Source organism: Chiloscyllium punctatum, chromosome 8 (genome assembly GCF_047496795.1).
Source record: "Chiloscyllium punctatum isolate Juve2018m chromosome 8, sChiPun1.3, whole genome shotgun sequence".
Lineage (NCBI taxonomy): Eukaryota > Metazoa > Chordata > Chondrichthyes > Orectolobiformes > Hemiscylliidae > Chiloscyllium > Chiloscyllium punctatum.
In genome coordinates, this window is record NC_092746.1 from 114,173,658 (window position 1) to 114,186,738 (window position 13,081).

The following is a 13,081-nucleotide window of genomic DNA, read 5'->3' on the forward strand; positions in this document are numbered from 1 at the left end:
GATGCAAGATCTACCCTAATTAGCGGCAATGCTCTGACTTTTCCAGTGGTTAGGTTGATGCTGGGCCATTCAAAAAGAATTCGAGAATTTAGTTATTTGATCCAACTGCTAACAAGCCGTTCACAGGCAAGAGTCAACAACATAGATTTGGAATCAGATGTAGGTCAGATCAGGCAAGGACAGCAGATTTGGAGAACAGAACAGCTGAAGTATCGTGTGGTTCTAATCACCACATTTTGAGCATCTGATTGCACTAGACAGAGTGCAAAAGAGATTCACCAGGATGCTGCCTGGGCTGGAATGATTCAGCTATGAAGACAGACTCGATAGGCAGGGGCTGTTTTCCTTAGATCAGAGAGAGAGAATGCTGGTGAAGGGTGTCTGTACGTGTGCACATGCATAGAATCTAAATGACAAAGTTCCAAGGAATGTAATCAGCTAGATAGGGAGAAACACCTAAAAAGAGGGGTCAATGACTAGGGGGCACAGTTTCAGAGTAACAAACAGTTAGTTGATTGGGAATTTGAAAAGCTACTTTTACTTGTAGGGTTGAGTGCATCTAGAACACACCATCTTTTAAAAAAAAAGGGTAGTCAAGGCTGGAATCCAAGACATTTAAGAACTATTTAGATGAGCACTTGAAATGTCATAGTACACAAGGCTATCAGCCAAATGCTGGCAAACAGGATTGGAATAGATGGACATTTGATTCCTGGCACAGACAACAGGCTCAAGAGCCTCTTTCTGTGCTGTTAAAAAGAAAAATATAATTTCCTTTCCAAAAAGGCTTTAGTGAACCAACTGGGTTTTTAAAACATGCAGCTCCATGATCATCAAAAAGAAATCTGGAATTAATGGTCTAATGCTTGGGTCTCTGGATTATTAGCCCAGTGACAACACCACAACACCATCACCACCTACTATTGGCATTCCCATAATCCCAGTATTCTGCCTGAGAGATGATAATGAATGTTTTTAGAAACTTAAGTCAGGGACAAATATTTAAAAAATCCAGAATGAAATGGAACACTGGACCACAAGATTTCAGAATGTCATATTAACCCAATGGCTGCCAGTAGAGCCAACAGCTCACTTCTGCTCTAGTGTTTTCCATATGTCCCAGTTTTCTATACATTAACAATCTACCTTTCCTCCAACCTCCATTTAATCTATTCACCTAACCCCAAATACCAGACATTTTTTCCCCCTCCCCCCACCCCCCACCCCCAACCCCCCCTCAACTCAAAATGTCAACAAGTAAACATTGAACCAGCTGCTGGACAACTAAATTAAGTCCACGGGGTCAGATTCCATCCAGACAGTGAAATTCCTAGTGTGCTGGAGAGAGTCAACATTTTTATTTTAAGAGTCATCTGGTTTCTTATAACTAGCAGCCAGGTGGGATTAGAAACTGCGAGAGCACTAAAGTTAGCTTTTTGGACATCGGAATCCTTCCAGAGGACTAAAATGTTGTAATTATTCCAGTTAGCCCTTACTCCAAATTTACACACACAATTCAGTACACAGTATCATTTTATTTGAGAATTATGCATGACTTCAAAAATTACAACGCCCAAGAAGCAAAACTTCAAGAACAGAGAGGTAATAGCTCACTAACAAATCAAGGCAAAGATTTTATTCAAAATTTTATGAAAGGTATTAAATTATCAAAAAAGGAAAGAAGGGAGAAGGATCATTGCTTCCTAATAAAGTACAGACAGAATCAGAAATGTAATTTAGGAGGCTGGGAATTTCAACTCACTGTACAAGTACAATTGAAACAAACAGTCTCTTAAAAAGAGAAAAGAGTTTGCACAATTATAGTGGATTTAAAATTGCTACATACTCCATGCTGTTAAAAACATCTGAAGCAAAATGTTTGAATAGGGGCAAATTATAGATGGCTCCAGAATAAATGCCAGCTGGAAGAAATCCCCTGCCCTTCAAATAGTGCCATGAGATCACTCATGTTCACTAGAGAAGGCAGATGGTGTCTTGGTTTAAAATATTACAGTATCAGCCTGGTTTCAAGTCTCAGCAGAGTGGTTTGAACCAACATTTTGCAAGGGTACCAACATAGAACCAATAATGAATCGGTGAATGAATTTCCACATCCTAGAACTAAACAGATAAATGCCCTCTGTTGTACATCATTTCATATGCAGCACTCAGGAAGAGTGCAGGGGGAAAAAAGTTGAAATCAGCTTGTTTCAGTTCAATCCATTACAGCAAGTACAAACAAAGCACATTTCTGTATAAAATCATCTGTCAATGTTATTGCTGAAAAAAATTGGCACTGTACACAAATTTCATGAAGACAAAATACAATTTTTCAAAAATAGGATTGTATACAATTTCTATTTAATTTTATACATTTTTACTGAATTTAAAGATCACTTCTATTTTCACTTTTCTTTAAAAATAGCAGTCAGGATCTTACAAAGTCCTGTTAATTTTAAGCACCCATTATGGTTTTGCCATCAACTGCAATCTAATAGCTAGAGGCCCAGACAATATTATTTTAAAAAACCTCTGGAGCCACTGCTGACTTTGCTTGAACAAACTGCTTTGGAGTTTAGCCTTGAAGCACAGGTGAAGGGATTATCGTAGAAAATACGGAGGACAAGAACAGCATCATGATCCAAATACTGAGGTAAAACAAATATAAGCCTCTAAACAACACATACTTTATTGGAGGGCATGGTTGTGAGAAATCGCTGCTTCAATAAGTATAGCAGCCAAACAAACAGTCTGTGCAGTAAGAACATGTGATCTCCAGTTAAGGGCTCAGTTTGAGGAAAGATATCTATAATAGATATACTTGCACTGTCTCCAGCTCTGGCTCTAACCCCCAGATCTAAACTTTGGTATAAATAGTTATGAATAGTGGCACTTCCATGTTTCAATAGCAGTTATTGTCAGGCCTAAAAGGCTGGGTGCAAAGACAGTATGCAATTGTGAATCACAATAACAGATCAGAGAGCAGAGAAATGGCTGGCAATACTGACTAGTTCCAAACAGCATAGACCGGTGTAGCCCAAGAAGGAAACAATACTAGTCATTGAATCAGACTGTAAAATTTTAAATAATGATTTTTGACAAATCAAGGAATGATTAAGATATAGACGGCAAATTCTTTTTGAAAAAAAAAAGAGATCCAAGGTTATACAACTGGAGTTATTCAGACAGGTTCCCCAATACTAGATTGCCCCAACCACAGTATGTGACAGACCAAAGCCCAGAAAAAGTCATCATTGGAGACTATTTGTGAAGTAGAACTATCCAGCATTAATAACATCCAAATTTGGATTTTCTATTTGCTGTAACAACAGCAATTATTTTGGAAATAAGAAAAACTACCGGTAAAAGTAAATGTCTGTATTTACTACAAAGTGAAAAGGCAAAATTATTACAAAATTACATCCTAATTAAAATTTGCACCAAAAGCTAAATTTGATTATATAGTAAAGGGATGCCATGGCTTCAGGTCTTTGCAAGAAGGCAAAAAAAACCATTAAACAGAAAAATTCAGTTTTTGTTTCTAATCAAGAAAAGGCAACACATTTTGTAGATGGAGGTATGAGGCACAAATCAGCGGTAAGATTTAAGTACTGGCTCTTTCACAGTCTAATTACAAGGTCGATGGATGTGACCTTTGTAGCCAAGTCTTGTACTTGATAATGACCTCCCTCTCTTCTTCCAGGGTCATGTCAAGGTAGTCTTCTTCATGCTCTGGGATGTCTGCTAAAACCTCTTCCACAATTTCACGCTCCTTTTGCTTTTTTTCTGAAGACTCTTCTGAGGCAGGTATGAAACAAAAAAAAAAAGAGCCATTTAAAAAAAATTGTCTATGCTGCAGCACTGTTTCATTGTTGGCTGAAATGTAGAAACTTAATGAATTAGCTGCTGATCAGGCTTTAATTCACATTAAAACACAATCTCAGGAGGGAATCTAGTCACCACTGCGCCACTTACATGGATTATGACACCTCAGGGTAGAAGGGACCATATGTCCTCAATGTCCAATTGCTGTTATCACTGAAAAAAAATTTAACTAGGCTAGCTATATAAATATAATGGGTGACAAGAACAGCTTGAATTAACTTCAACCAGAACCATCTAGTATTCAAGCCAGGAGCACAATGACATGCTTTCCAATTGCCTTGATGAGTGCAGCTCCAACAGTACTCAAGGAGCTCCGTTGACTTTAGGAATTGGGAAATCATTGTGGCTGTATAGGACATTGGATAGACCACTTTTGAAATACTGCATGCAGTTGTGGTCACCTGTAGGAAAAAGGATGTTATGAAACTTGAAAAGGGTTAAGAAAAGATTTACAAGGATATTACCAGGGTTGGAAGGTTTGAGTTTTGGGGAGAGGCTGAATAGACTGGGGCTATTTTCCCAGGAAGAGGCTGAGGAGTGACCTTATAGAGGTTTATAAAATTGTGAGGGGCATAGTTGGGGTAAATAAACAAGGTCTTTTCTCCAGGATGGGGGAAATTCAGAAGGCATTAGGTTTAAAGGTGGGAGGTGAAAGATTTAAAGAGGGACCCAGGGCAACCTTTTCCACACAGAGGGTGGTGAGTGTATGGAGTGAGCTACCAGAGGAAGTGATGGAGGCTGGTACAATTACAACAACATTAAAAGGTGGTTGGATGAGTATATAAAATAGAAAGGGTTCAGGAGGATAATGGGCCAAATGAGAGTAGAATAATTTAGGATATCTGGTCGGCATGGACCAGTTGAACCGAAGGGTCTGTTTTCATGCTGCACATCTCTGACTATGACCATCCAGAACAAAGTAAGCCACTTGATGTGCGCCCCAAATACCAGCTTCAGTTTCAACTTCAATCCTTTCATCATTGATGCACAAGTGGCAGTACTCTCAGCTACAAGAACTGCAGCAACTCACCAATGCCTGCCTGGGTTTGGAGTGATTCTGAAGTCCAGAGTAGTCTATTGTTGGCACTGTAAAAACAGCTTTGTTGTTCAGCTAGCTTGCACTGTACTTGACCAGAAAACAATTCGCACTCCATGAAGCAGCATTTTAAAGAGGGGGTGGAGAGGTCACTGGACCCAAAACATTAACATTGCTTTCTCTCCGCAGATGCGGCCAGACTTGTTGAGGTTTTCCAGCAATTTGTTTTGTTTCACATTCATAATTGTTGCCAACCTGACTGAAATGTACCTCACGTCAATGTCAATCTATTTATTGCCACACACAGAAAAAGAAGTGTGAATAGGAATTAGGAGCTTTGTGCTTCTGTTACAAATTAAACCTTTTCCTCACAAGAAAAGGCATGCCACAGGACAAGATGGGCTCACATTGCAACACCTGAAATATTCCAAAGAATGGAGGAAAGGAAAGGAAAGGAAAGGAAAGGAAAAGGAGGAGTGCCAGAAAAGGTCATACATGCCAAGGGGGGATAAAATCAGAACACAAATTCTTTGGTAGAATTAAATTCCAAAAATATTTTACAGGTTATTTTCTTAAAAGATAGTTCAAGTAGTAGTCAGAGATTCCTTATTCTCTTCACAAGCTTCTCCCTTTCAAACCAAGTGCTCAAGTCAGTAATTGATTTTATTAATACACTGTCTAGCTCAGTGACATGGGCCACTGCCCCATCTGTGTATAATGACATATATAAAAGGTCATGGTTACTACTTCAAAACCAAAAACCCAGTGACATTCATGCCAAATCCTAGCTGATATTTATCCCTTCAACATAACTCAGATTACGGGATCTTCTATTATACTGAGTTTGAGGCCTTGCTGTGTAAAATTGGCTGCCATGTCACCAACACTACATTTCCAAAACAAAATTCATAGACTGCTCCAGATGTTTAACAGGCTGAGCTCATGAAAGGTGCTAAAGAAAGGTTTGGAGTTTGTTCTTTTCTCAGTAGTTTTGCACATTGACTCCAACTGCAACTTTGTTAGTTAACACAATTACCTTCAACATCCATATCCTCTGGTGATGTCGATGAGGGAGGTGAATTAAGTAGACTTGATGGAAGGTATCCACCATGATCGATCAAAGCCTGAACAGCACGCTCAATGTTCCCATTAAATCTCCTGAGGGCAATTTCAGCAGCAGAATGATCAAAACCCAAAAACGCCACCTGTAAGGGAAGACATTATTGAAGAGGATTTACCAGTTATTAAAATTTCCTAAATTCAGAAATTTTAGGTGAATCACCAAACTGGAGTGCAATCCAGTGAAACTCCTGGGAGCAGGAAACAAGTTGGACAGGGGTACTTAAGTCTGAGGCAACATGCTAGCTACTTGATGAAAGATGGTTAAGTTGACAGAAAAAAAGTGAGGGTGCATTGTGCTTCCCAACAAGCAGTGAGAAACATGTACCTGGAGATTCGTGACTAGTTTGAAAAAAAAGAGGCGGTGGCATTGGGTGGGGCCCTATAAAAAAAGGGGGATCCTGGGGGACAAAAGTTGGAATATACAGGAAAGGGTTACACATGCAAGATCAATGCTTAGGTCTAGAGAATCAAGGCTAAGAGATACGACAGATGGAGGGCCCTGGCAGTTCCATGTTGCTGGGAACAAATAGATGGTGCATTGGTCAGAGTGGCAGTTGGGTCATGAGGAAGTTTGGGGTCAAATGATATAGTGAAGGGTGACATGATTGTAGAGTGTGGAGGTGTCTTAGTACAAAGCTCACAGAGGACAGGGGGAAAGGGTGAAAGAGGAATATGCAAAAATAATGCGAGTTAGTTAATATTACGAGTAACTCATTCAGTAAGCCTTGTAATCTTATACTGAATTTTTAAAAAACACTTTAGTTATGACTTCACCTTTACCAGCACATACAGTAATGTTGGCCTCAATCAAGTAAGGCGAGAGAAAGAAATACAAAGGCAAAATAATACTCTGGATATTGGCTTCTCTTGTTCTATTTATGATTATCTGCAAAATGCATCTATATACATAGATGGTGGGACTGGTAAGACCATAAAGACAACCAAAAGGAATAGCAACAGGAGTAGGCTATTTGCCCCCTCGAGCCTGCTCGGCCATTCACAGCCATGATCTCCAACATGGATAAAATTATGAGAGATATGTATTGCAGGGTGATTCAACCACAGAATTGTGCTCTTGATTGACTGGCACCTGGGGCAGGGAGAGGAGTGGGGTATTGAGGAGGAAAACAAGCCAAGGATTGGGAGTATGGTCAATAGTCTCTCAATTTTTGCTCTAAAACATTTACGAGAACATTTATGTAGATTCAACCAGTTTGAGGGCAAATTATCAATCCATGTGGGCGGCACAGTGGCACAGTGGTTAGCACTGCTGCCTCACAGCGCCGGAGACCCGGGTTCAATTCCCGCCTCAGGCGACTGACTGTGTGGAGTTTGCACGTTCTCCCTGTGTCTGCGTGGGTTTCCTCCGGGTGCTCCGGTTTCCTCCCACAGTCCAAAGATGTGCAGGTCAGGTGAATTGGCCACGCTAAATTGCCCGTAGTGTTAGGTAAGGGGTAGATGTAGGGGTTATGGGTGGGTTGCGCTTCGGCGGGGCGGTGTGGACTTGTTGGGCCGAAGGGCCTGTTTCCACACTGTAAAGTAATCTAATCTAAAAAACAATGCAAACCTGGTTAATAGTTTCTTCAGAAACTTCAATTCTGTTACTTGGTCCAGCTTCCTCATCATCCAGATAGACTTGCTCTGGGGTGCGTTGAAGTATCTGAAAATAGTGCAATTAGTGGAGGATCAGTCCAATTACCTACAATAAAATAGCCCTCTCAGTAGTGGGCAACTTGGGATATTTAAAATGGATACAATAAAAAAATGCTTTTAATAACCTGTCCATTGAACAGAAGATGGATATGTCTAAATGATAAGGTTGAGAAATTTTGTTATTTGATAAGTTATGGGTGCCTGACATAACTGGAGGAAAAACAAACCAAGAGAGCTTCAGAATTCACCATGTTGATATTTTAAGCTGAAATGTACATTCAGCCTGCATTGGATCCAGTACATCTTGATATTTGGGTTCAAGTTTTAAGCTAGGAACTGACACCCAGAGTCTTGTTAAGGAGTTCTTTGGCACTTAGGCTTTCTGCTGGTGTGCATTAAAAAAGGAGGATACACATCACTTGGGTGAATAGTGTTCAGCTTAATGCCCGAGCAACAAATAAACTGATTGCAAGTAAAGAAGTCATTGCAGTGGATTTTGAATATTACTTTAAAAAACTAATCACCTTTTAAATGCTTCTTGTTCCTGTAGGTTTGGAGCAGACCTCTGAAATGCGGTAAGGTAATTCAACATTTAATCTAGGAATTCAAGAGGACTTCACCTTCACAAGTGCTGCTTTAGATTTATCAATTAGAAATCACAAGAGAAAACAGTTTCAAATCATTAGGATCTTGCTCAGTATCCTCAAGCTTTCAGGAGAAACATGTGAAGATGTTAAGGCAGTCAGAGCACAAACAGCAAGTGAGAAGGACTAGGTGAGTGGGACTCCAGTCTTTCAACCCCGCTGATGGATCTCCTTTGCTAGGACCTACAGTATATCAGACAGCATGTCTGCCTGCTCCCTCAATCCCCCTCGCTCTATCATTTTAAATCCTGGCCATATTGCACTTCCTTGTGGGCCTTCAATTATACCATTATGCAGAATTTGTTTCACCCAGTAGGATGTGCATTCATACGGAAACTATCCCACTTATTTCTTCATTGACATCAGTTGTGGAGCCAAGATCTCAACACCTTGCACGAGTCCCATCGGGTCAAATGAGTGGTGAGCGTGAACTTTACTTATTCTACACAGCATGAACTATCACCTACAGCATTCCCTCTATGCACATAATCTCCAATAAAACTACAAAGATGTTAAATTGTGTAAGAGAGCATAGCACCTCAGCAGAATTTACATGTTTTGTGCACTGTCTCTGGTAACCACCACCACTGCTTCCTTCAAGATACAGGAGTCTTAATTACAATTGTCTGGTTGCACCAATATACCGTAGAAACAAACACGACTAGGCAATTTATAAGTAGACAATATAAAACAAAATGTCCTCTTTAGGGGCTGATTAATATTGTCACTTGTGACAAAGTTTAACTATTTTGCAGGAATGGATAGGGCAAGGCAAAAGCTAAATTTATAGCAAGTTTGCAACTGAAAGATTTACGATTTGTGCAATATAAAGGAGTAAACTAATCTGATACAAATGGAAACATTGTATTTTTTCCCTCCAGGTGAGGTACGTAAATGGTAGAAGATTATTCAGTATAACAAAATGCAGAGACAAACAGCTATTTCTGATTTATGTTAATAAGTTTTAGCTTTAGTCACAGAATGGTACACAACAGATTCTCAATCCTTAAATTACCACGACATCCCCACACCTACCTCAAAAGTACAATTGTGTAAGGTCCCTTTGATGGAGATGGCCAACTTGGGTGCATTTTACAGTAAACATTGACTCTTCTGTCAAAGGAGGACAATAGGGTTAGGCTAGGTAATTGCAGACCACTTAGTCTGACAGCGGTGGGAACTGTTGGAAAAATTCTAGAGGACAAGCTTAATCAATATTTGGAAAGGAAGGGTTTGATCAGGGATTGTCAGTACTGAGAGTTGCCAGATGGCTCAGTGGTTATCACTACTGTCTCAGCGCCAGGGACCCAGGTTCAATTCCATTGTCAGGTGACTGTGGAATTTGCATATTCACCCAGTGAATGTGAGAATTCCTCCAGGGGCTCTGGTTTCCTCCCACAATCCAAATTTGTGCACGTTAAGTGGATTAACCATACTAAATAGCCTGCACACGATAGGCAGTGTAGATTAGCTATGGTAAATACAGGGTTACACAAAGATAGGTTTGGGGGCTCAGTCTGGGCGGGATGCTGTTTGGAAAGTCTTGCAGACTTGATGGGCCGAATAGCCTCTTTCCACACAGAGGGAGATCCTCCCTGAATAATTCAGAGAGTTTTCTTTTGCAAAAAAGTGAATAAATATACCAAAGAAAGCACAGTTGATGTGGTCTACACAGACTTCAGGAACATTTTTGATATAGTCCCTAACGAAAGACTGGTCAAAAATATAAGCACTTATGGAATCCAAAGGTAAGTTGGCAAAACAACAAAAAAAAAAACTGGCTTAAAAATAGACGGCAAACAATGATAGTGGAGGGCTGTTTTGTGATTGGAAGCCTGGTGTCCAGCAGTGTATCACAGGGTTTGGTGCAGGATCCTTGATGTTTGTTATGTACATGAACATCCAGGTCATTAATGTAGAAGTTTAATTAGTAAGTTTGCAAATGACATGAAAACCTGTGGTGTTCTTAATAGCAAGTCGGATAGTCTCAGGCTAAAGTCTGATATTAATTAGCTGGAAAACTAGGCAGAGCATTGGCAGACAAAATTTAATCCCAACAAGTGTGAGGTGATGCATTTTGGGAGGTCTAACAAAAGAAGGATGGACACAATGAATGGTAAGCCCATAGGGAGTAGTGAGGAACGAAAGTACCTTAATGTACTAGTCCACAGAAGGTGTCAGCACAGGTAGACAGGCTGGTGAAAGCAGCATTCATGACGCTTACATTCATTAGTCAGGTTGTTGGATATAGGTGCAAGGGAGTCTTGTTACAACTTTATAAAACATTGGTTAGCCCAGAGATGCAATACTGTGTACAATTTTGGTTGCCACAGTATTAGAGGAATGATTGAACTGGTGAGGGTGCACTGGAGATTCACCATGAATCACCATTCACCACTGGAGATTCATTGCTTAGGATGAAAATTCTCAGGTATCAGAAGGGCCTGGATAGGCTTGATTTGTTTTCCTTGGAGCAGAGTAGGCTGAAAGGAGATCTGATTGAGGTACAAAATTATGAGAAGCATAGATAGAGTGGATCGTGAGAATTGCTTCTACATGGCAGGCGTGTCAAAGACCAGACATCATAAATTTAAGGATGAAGAGCAAGTGATTTGGAGGAAATCATCTCCGGAAAGGTTTTTTTCACCCAGAGGTTGAAAAGGTATATGAACATGCTGTCTGAGGGGGTGGTGGAGCAAAGTACCTTCACAACCTTTGAGGAGCATCTGGATGAGCACTTAAAATGCCAGGGCATTTTAGCTGTGGACCAAGTACAGGTAAAAGGGGATTGGTGTAGTTTGGTGTTCGCTAGTCAGCATAGACACGGTGGACTGAAGGGCCAGTTTCTATGCTATACAACTGACTTTAAATTGAAGTTTTCAATACTCTCTCAAGTGGAGATGAGAAGCTATGCATAAACTAGCTTTTATATTTCCTGTATTCCTGCTGAAGGGCCTTTGCCCAAAACATTGATTTTACTGCTCCTCAGATGCTGCCTGAACTGCTGTGCTCTTCCAGCACCACTAATCCAAATTCATATTTGTTACATTGACAATAATTTCATTGAATGCAAAGTTCTTCCTTTGGGTTGAAGATGCAAAAGGCAGTTTATAACTTGAAAGCATTTTCCCAAACGGATTTCAAAAGAGAAGCAATCTCATGGAAACTGACTCCACTGTTTGGGTGCAAACAAACTCCATCAAAATGACATTACAGCTTAGTGCATATTTGAATGACATTTTCTTAGGTGAATTTGCATTTTACCCCTCTGCTCGTCTGTTTTTTTTTAAATTAATAATCACATATCTGTCATTAATAGAGGAGATGAATAGCGCAGATTTTCAGAGATATTCCTTTACTGGCCATGGCCAAAACCAGTCAGGAGTGAAAATTAAGAGGCTTCCTCGTTTGTGTGGACTAAAATCCCAACACCATCTTTGAAATCACTACCACAGAATTCTGTACAATGAAAGTTCCTGACCTCTATAGCACGTTCCAAGTTATTATTGGCTGATCTAAATGCCTTGGCTGCAGCTTTTTCCGAATAGCCCATTGCCACCAAAGAATTCACAGCTTCTTGTTTCTTCCTTTTTCTTTCAGCCTTCTCTTTTCTCCGGATTTCAGCTTTCTCCTACAAAGTGCAGAATCAAAAACACAGTCTCACCTGTCAGATGTTTGTGTTCCTGACAGTAGTTGGAATCAAGAGTTCAAAAAAAAGTGTGTTTTGGCCTTTATTTTTGTAAAGGAAAAATACACCAAATTAGACAGCATTTTGCTACTCTATTTGGCTTCTTCACCATAAAAAGGAACTTGTTATTGTCCATATGTACAGCACAAACAGTGGTATAGTCAGTTTTATGGACATATTAAATGGGAAACAAGTTGAAACGATTAGTGGCTAGGAAAAAACCATGATAAATCCCTATCCCTAAATAGAGGGGTTCAGGTTCAAGCACCACACACCCCTTCCCTTCAGGTGTATAATCACATCTCTATTAGAAGAGTAGGTTAAATAACAAAAAAAATTGTTAAAGTCATGTCAATCTGCCAAGAGAAACAGAAGAAGAATCTAAGCAGTTTGATATATTGCAAAAATCCATGCAACCTTTATTTTCAGAGAATTATTAGGAGAAAGTGTTACCTTAATTTAAAAAGCTCTACTTATGAGAAATTATTTTAATGAGATTGAAATATCTTTCTGGAAAACAAGTTACATCAAATTTTAAAAATGATTCATCTAGATTCTAACCTCAAAAAAGGTGTGTTTACTCCATCTGCTTTAGTCTGCCCCAGATTTTCCACTTACTCTAGAATACGTTTTTTTTAAAAACAAGCTCAAGGTTTTTTTCAAATTGAATAGATAGGGAAGCTGGCTTACAAAAAAGATCAAAAATTAACAAAGGAAGTGTGCGAAAGACATTTATACGGTATTCAGTTTAAAACAAAATTTATTGTATCCTAGGACAGTAACATTATAAAATTAGATATTAGGCAGTCTGGGAGCAATGGTTTCCCTAGCAAGAGCTTGCTTGACTTTGTCAAATGACTGATTCATTTACCATGCTGCAATGGCTGTAGTTAATATTGCATCTCAACTAGCTGCAGTTTCTGGTAGCACAGAACAGCTGCTGACCATCTGGAAGCAGGTGTTTGGCCATTTAAAAGATGTGAGCGCTGATGGTAGCTAGTTAGCTGCAAAATAGTCCAAATCAGCCTCCCTCTTTGATTTCCCCAACCCTTA

General features: G+C 39.7%; 1 protein-coding gene across 5 annotated transcripts in view; it reads right to left on the minus strand.

Annotated features, from left to right (window-relative positions):
- Positions 1 to 1,520: 1,520 nt before the first annotated feature.
- nub1 (negative regulator of ubiquitin-like proteins 1) overlaps positions 1,521 to 13,081 on the minus strand; it is a 43,057-nt gene continuing 31,496 nt past the window's right edge. For 3 of the 5 annotated variants that reach the window (XM_072576279.1, XM_072576275.1, XM_072576276.1), the window contains 4 exons: positions 11,822 to 11,971; positions 7,611 to 7,703; positions 5,958 to 6,126; positions 1,521 to 3,798 (listed from right to left, as the gene is read on the minus strand). In XM_072576279.1, the coding sequence (XP_072432380.1) occupies positions 3,632 to 3,798; positions 5,958 to 6,126; positions 7,611 to 7,703; positions 11,822 to 11,971 (579 nt within the window). In that variant the 3' untranslated portion in view covers positions 1,521 to 3,631. The remainder of the gene's footprint in view (positions 3,799 to 5,957; positions 6,127 to 7,610; positions 7,704 to 11,821; positions 11,972 to 13,081) is intronic. The other 2 variants (XM_072576278.1, XM_072576277.1) reach the window with 2 other exon arrangements.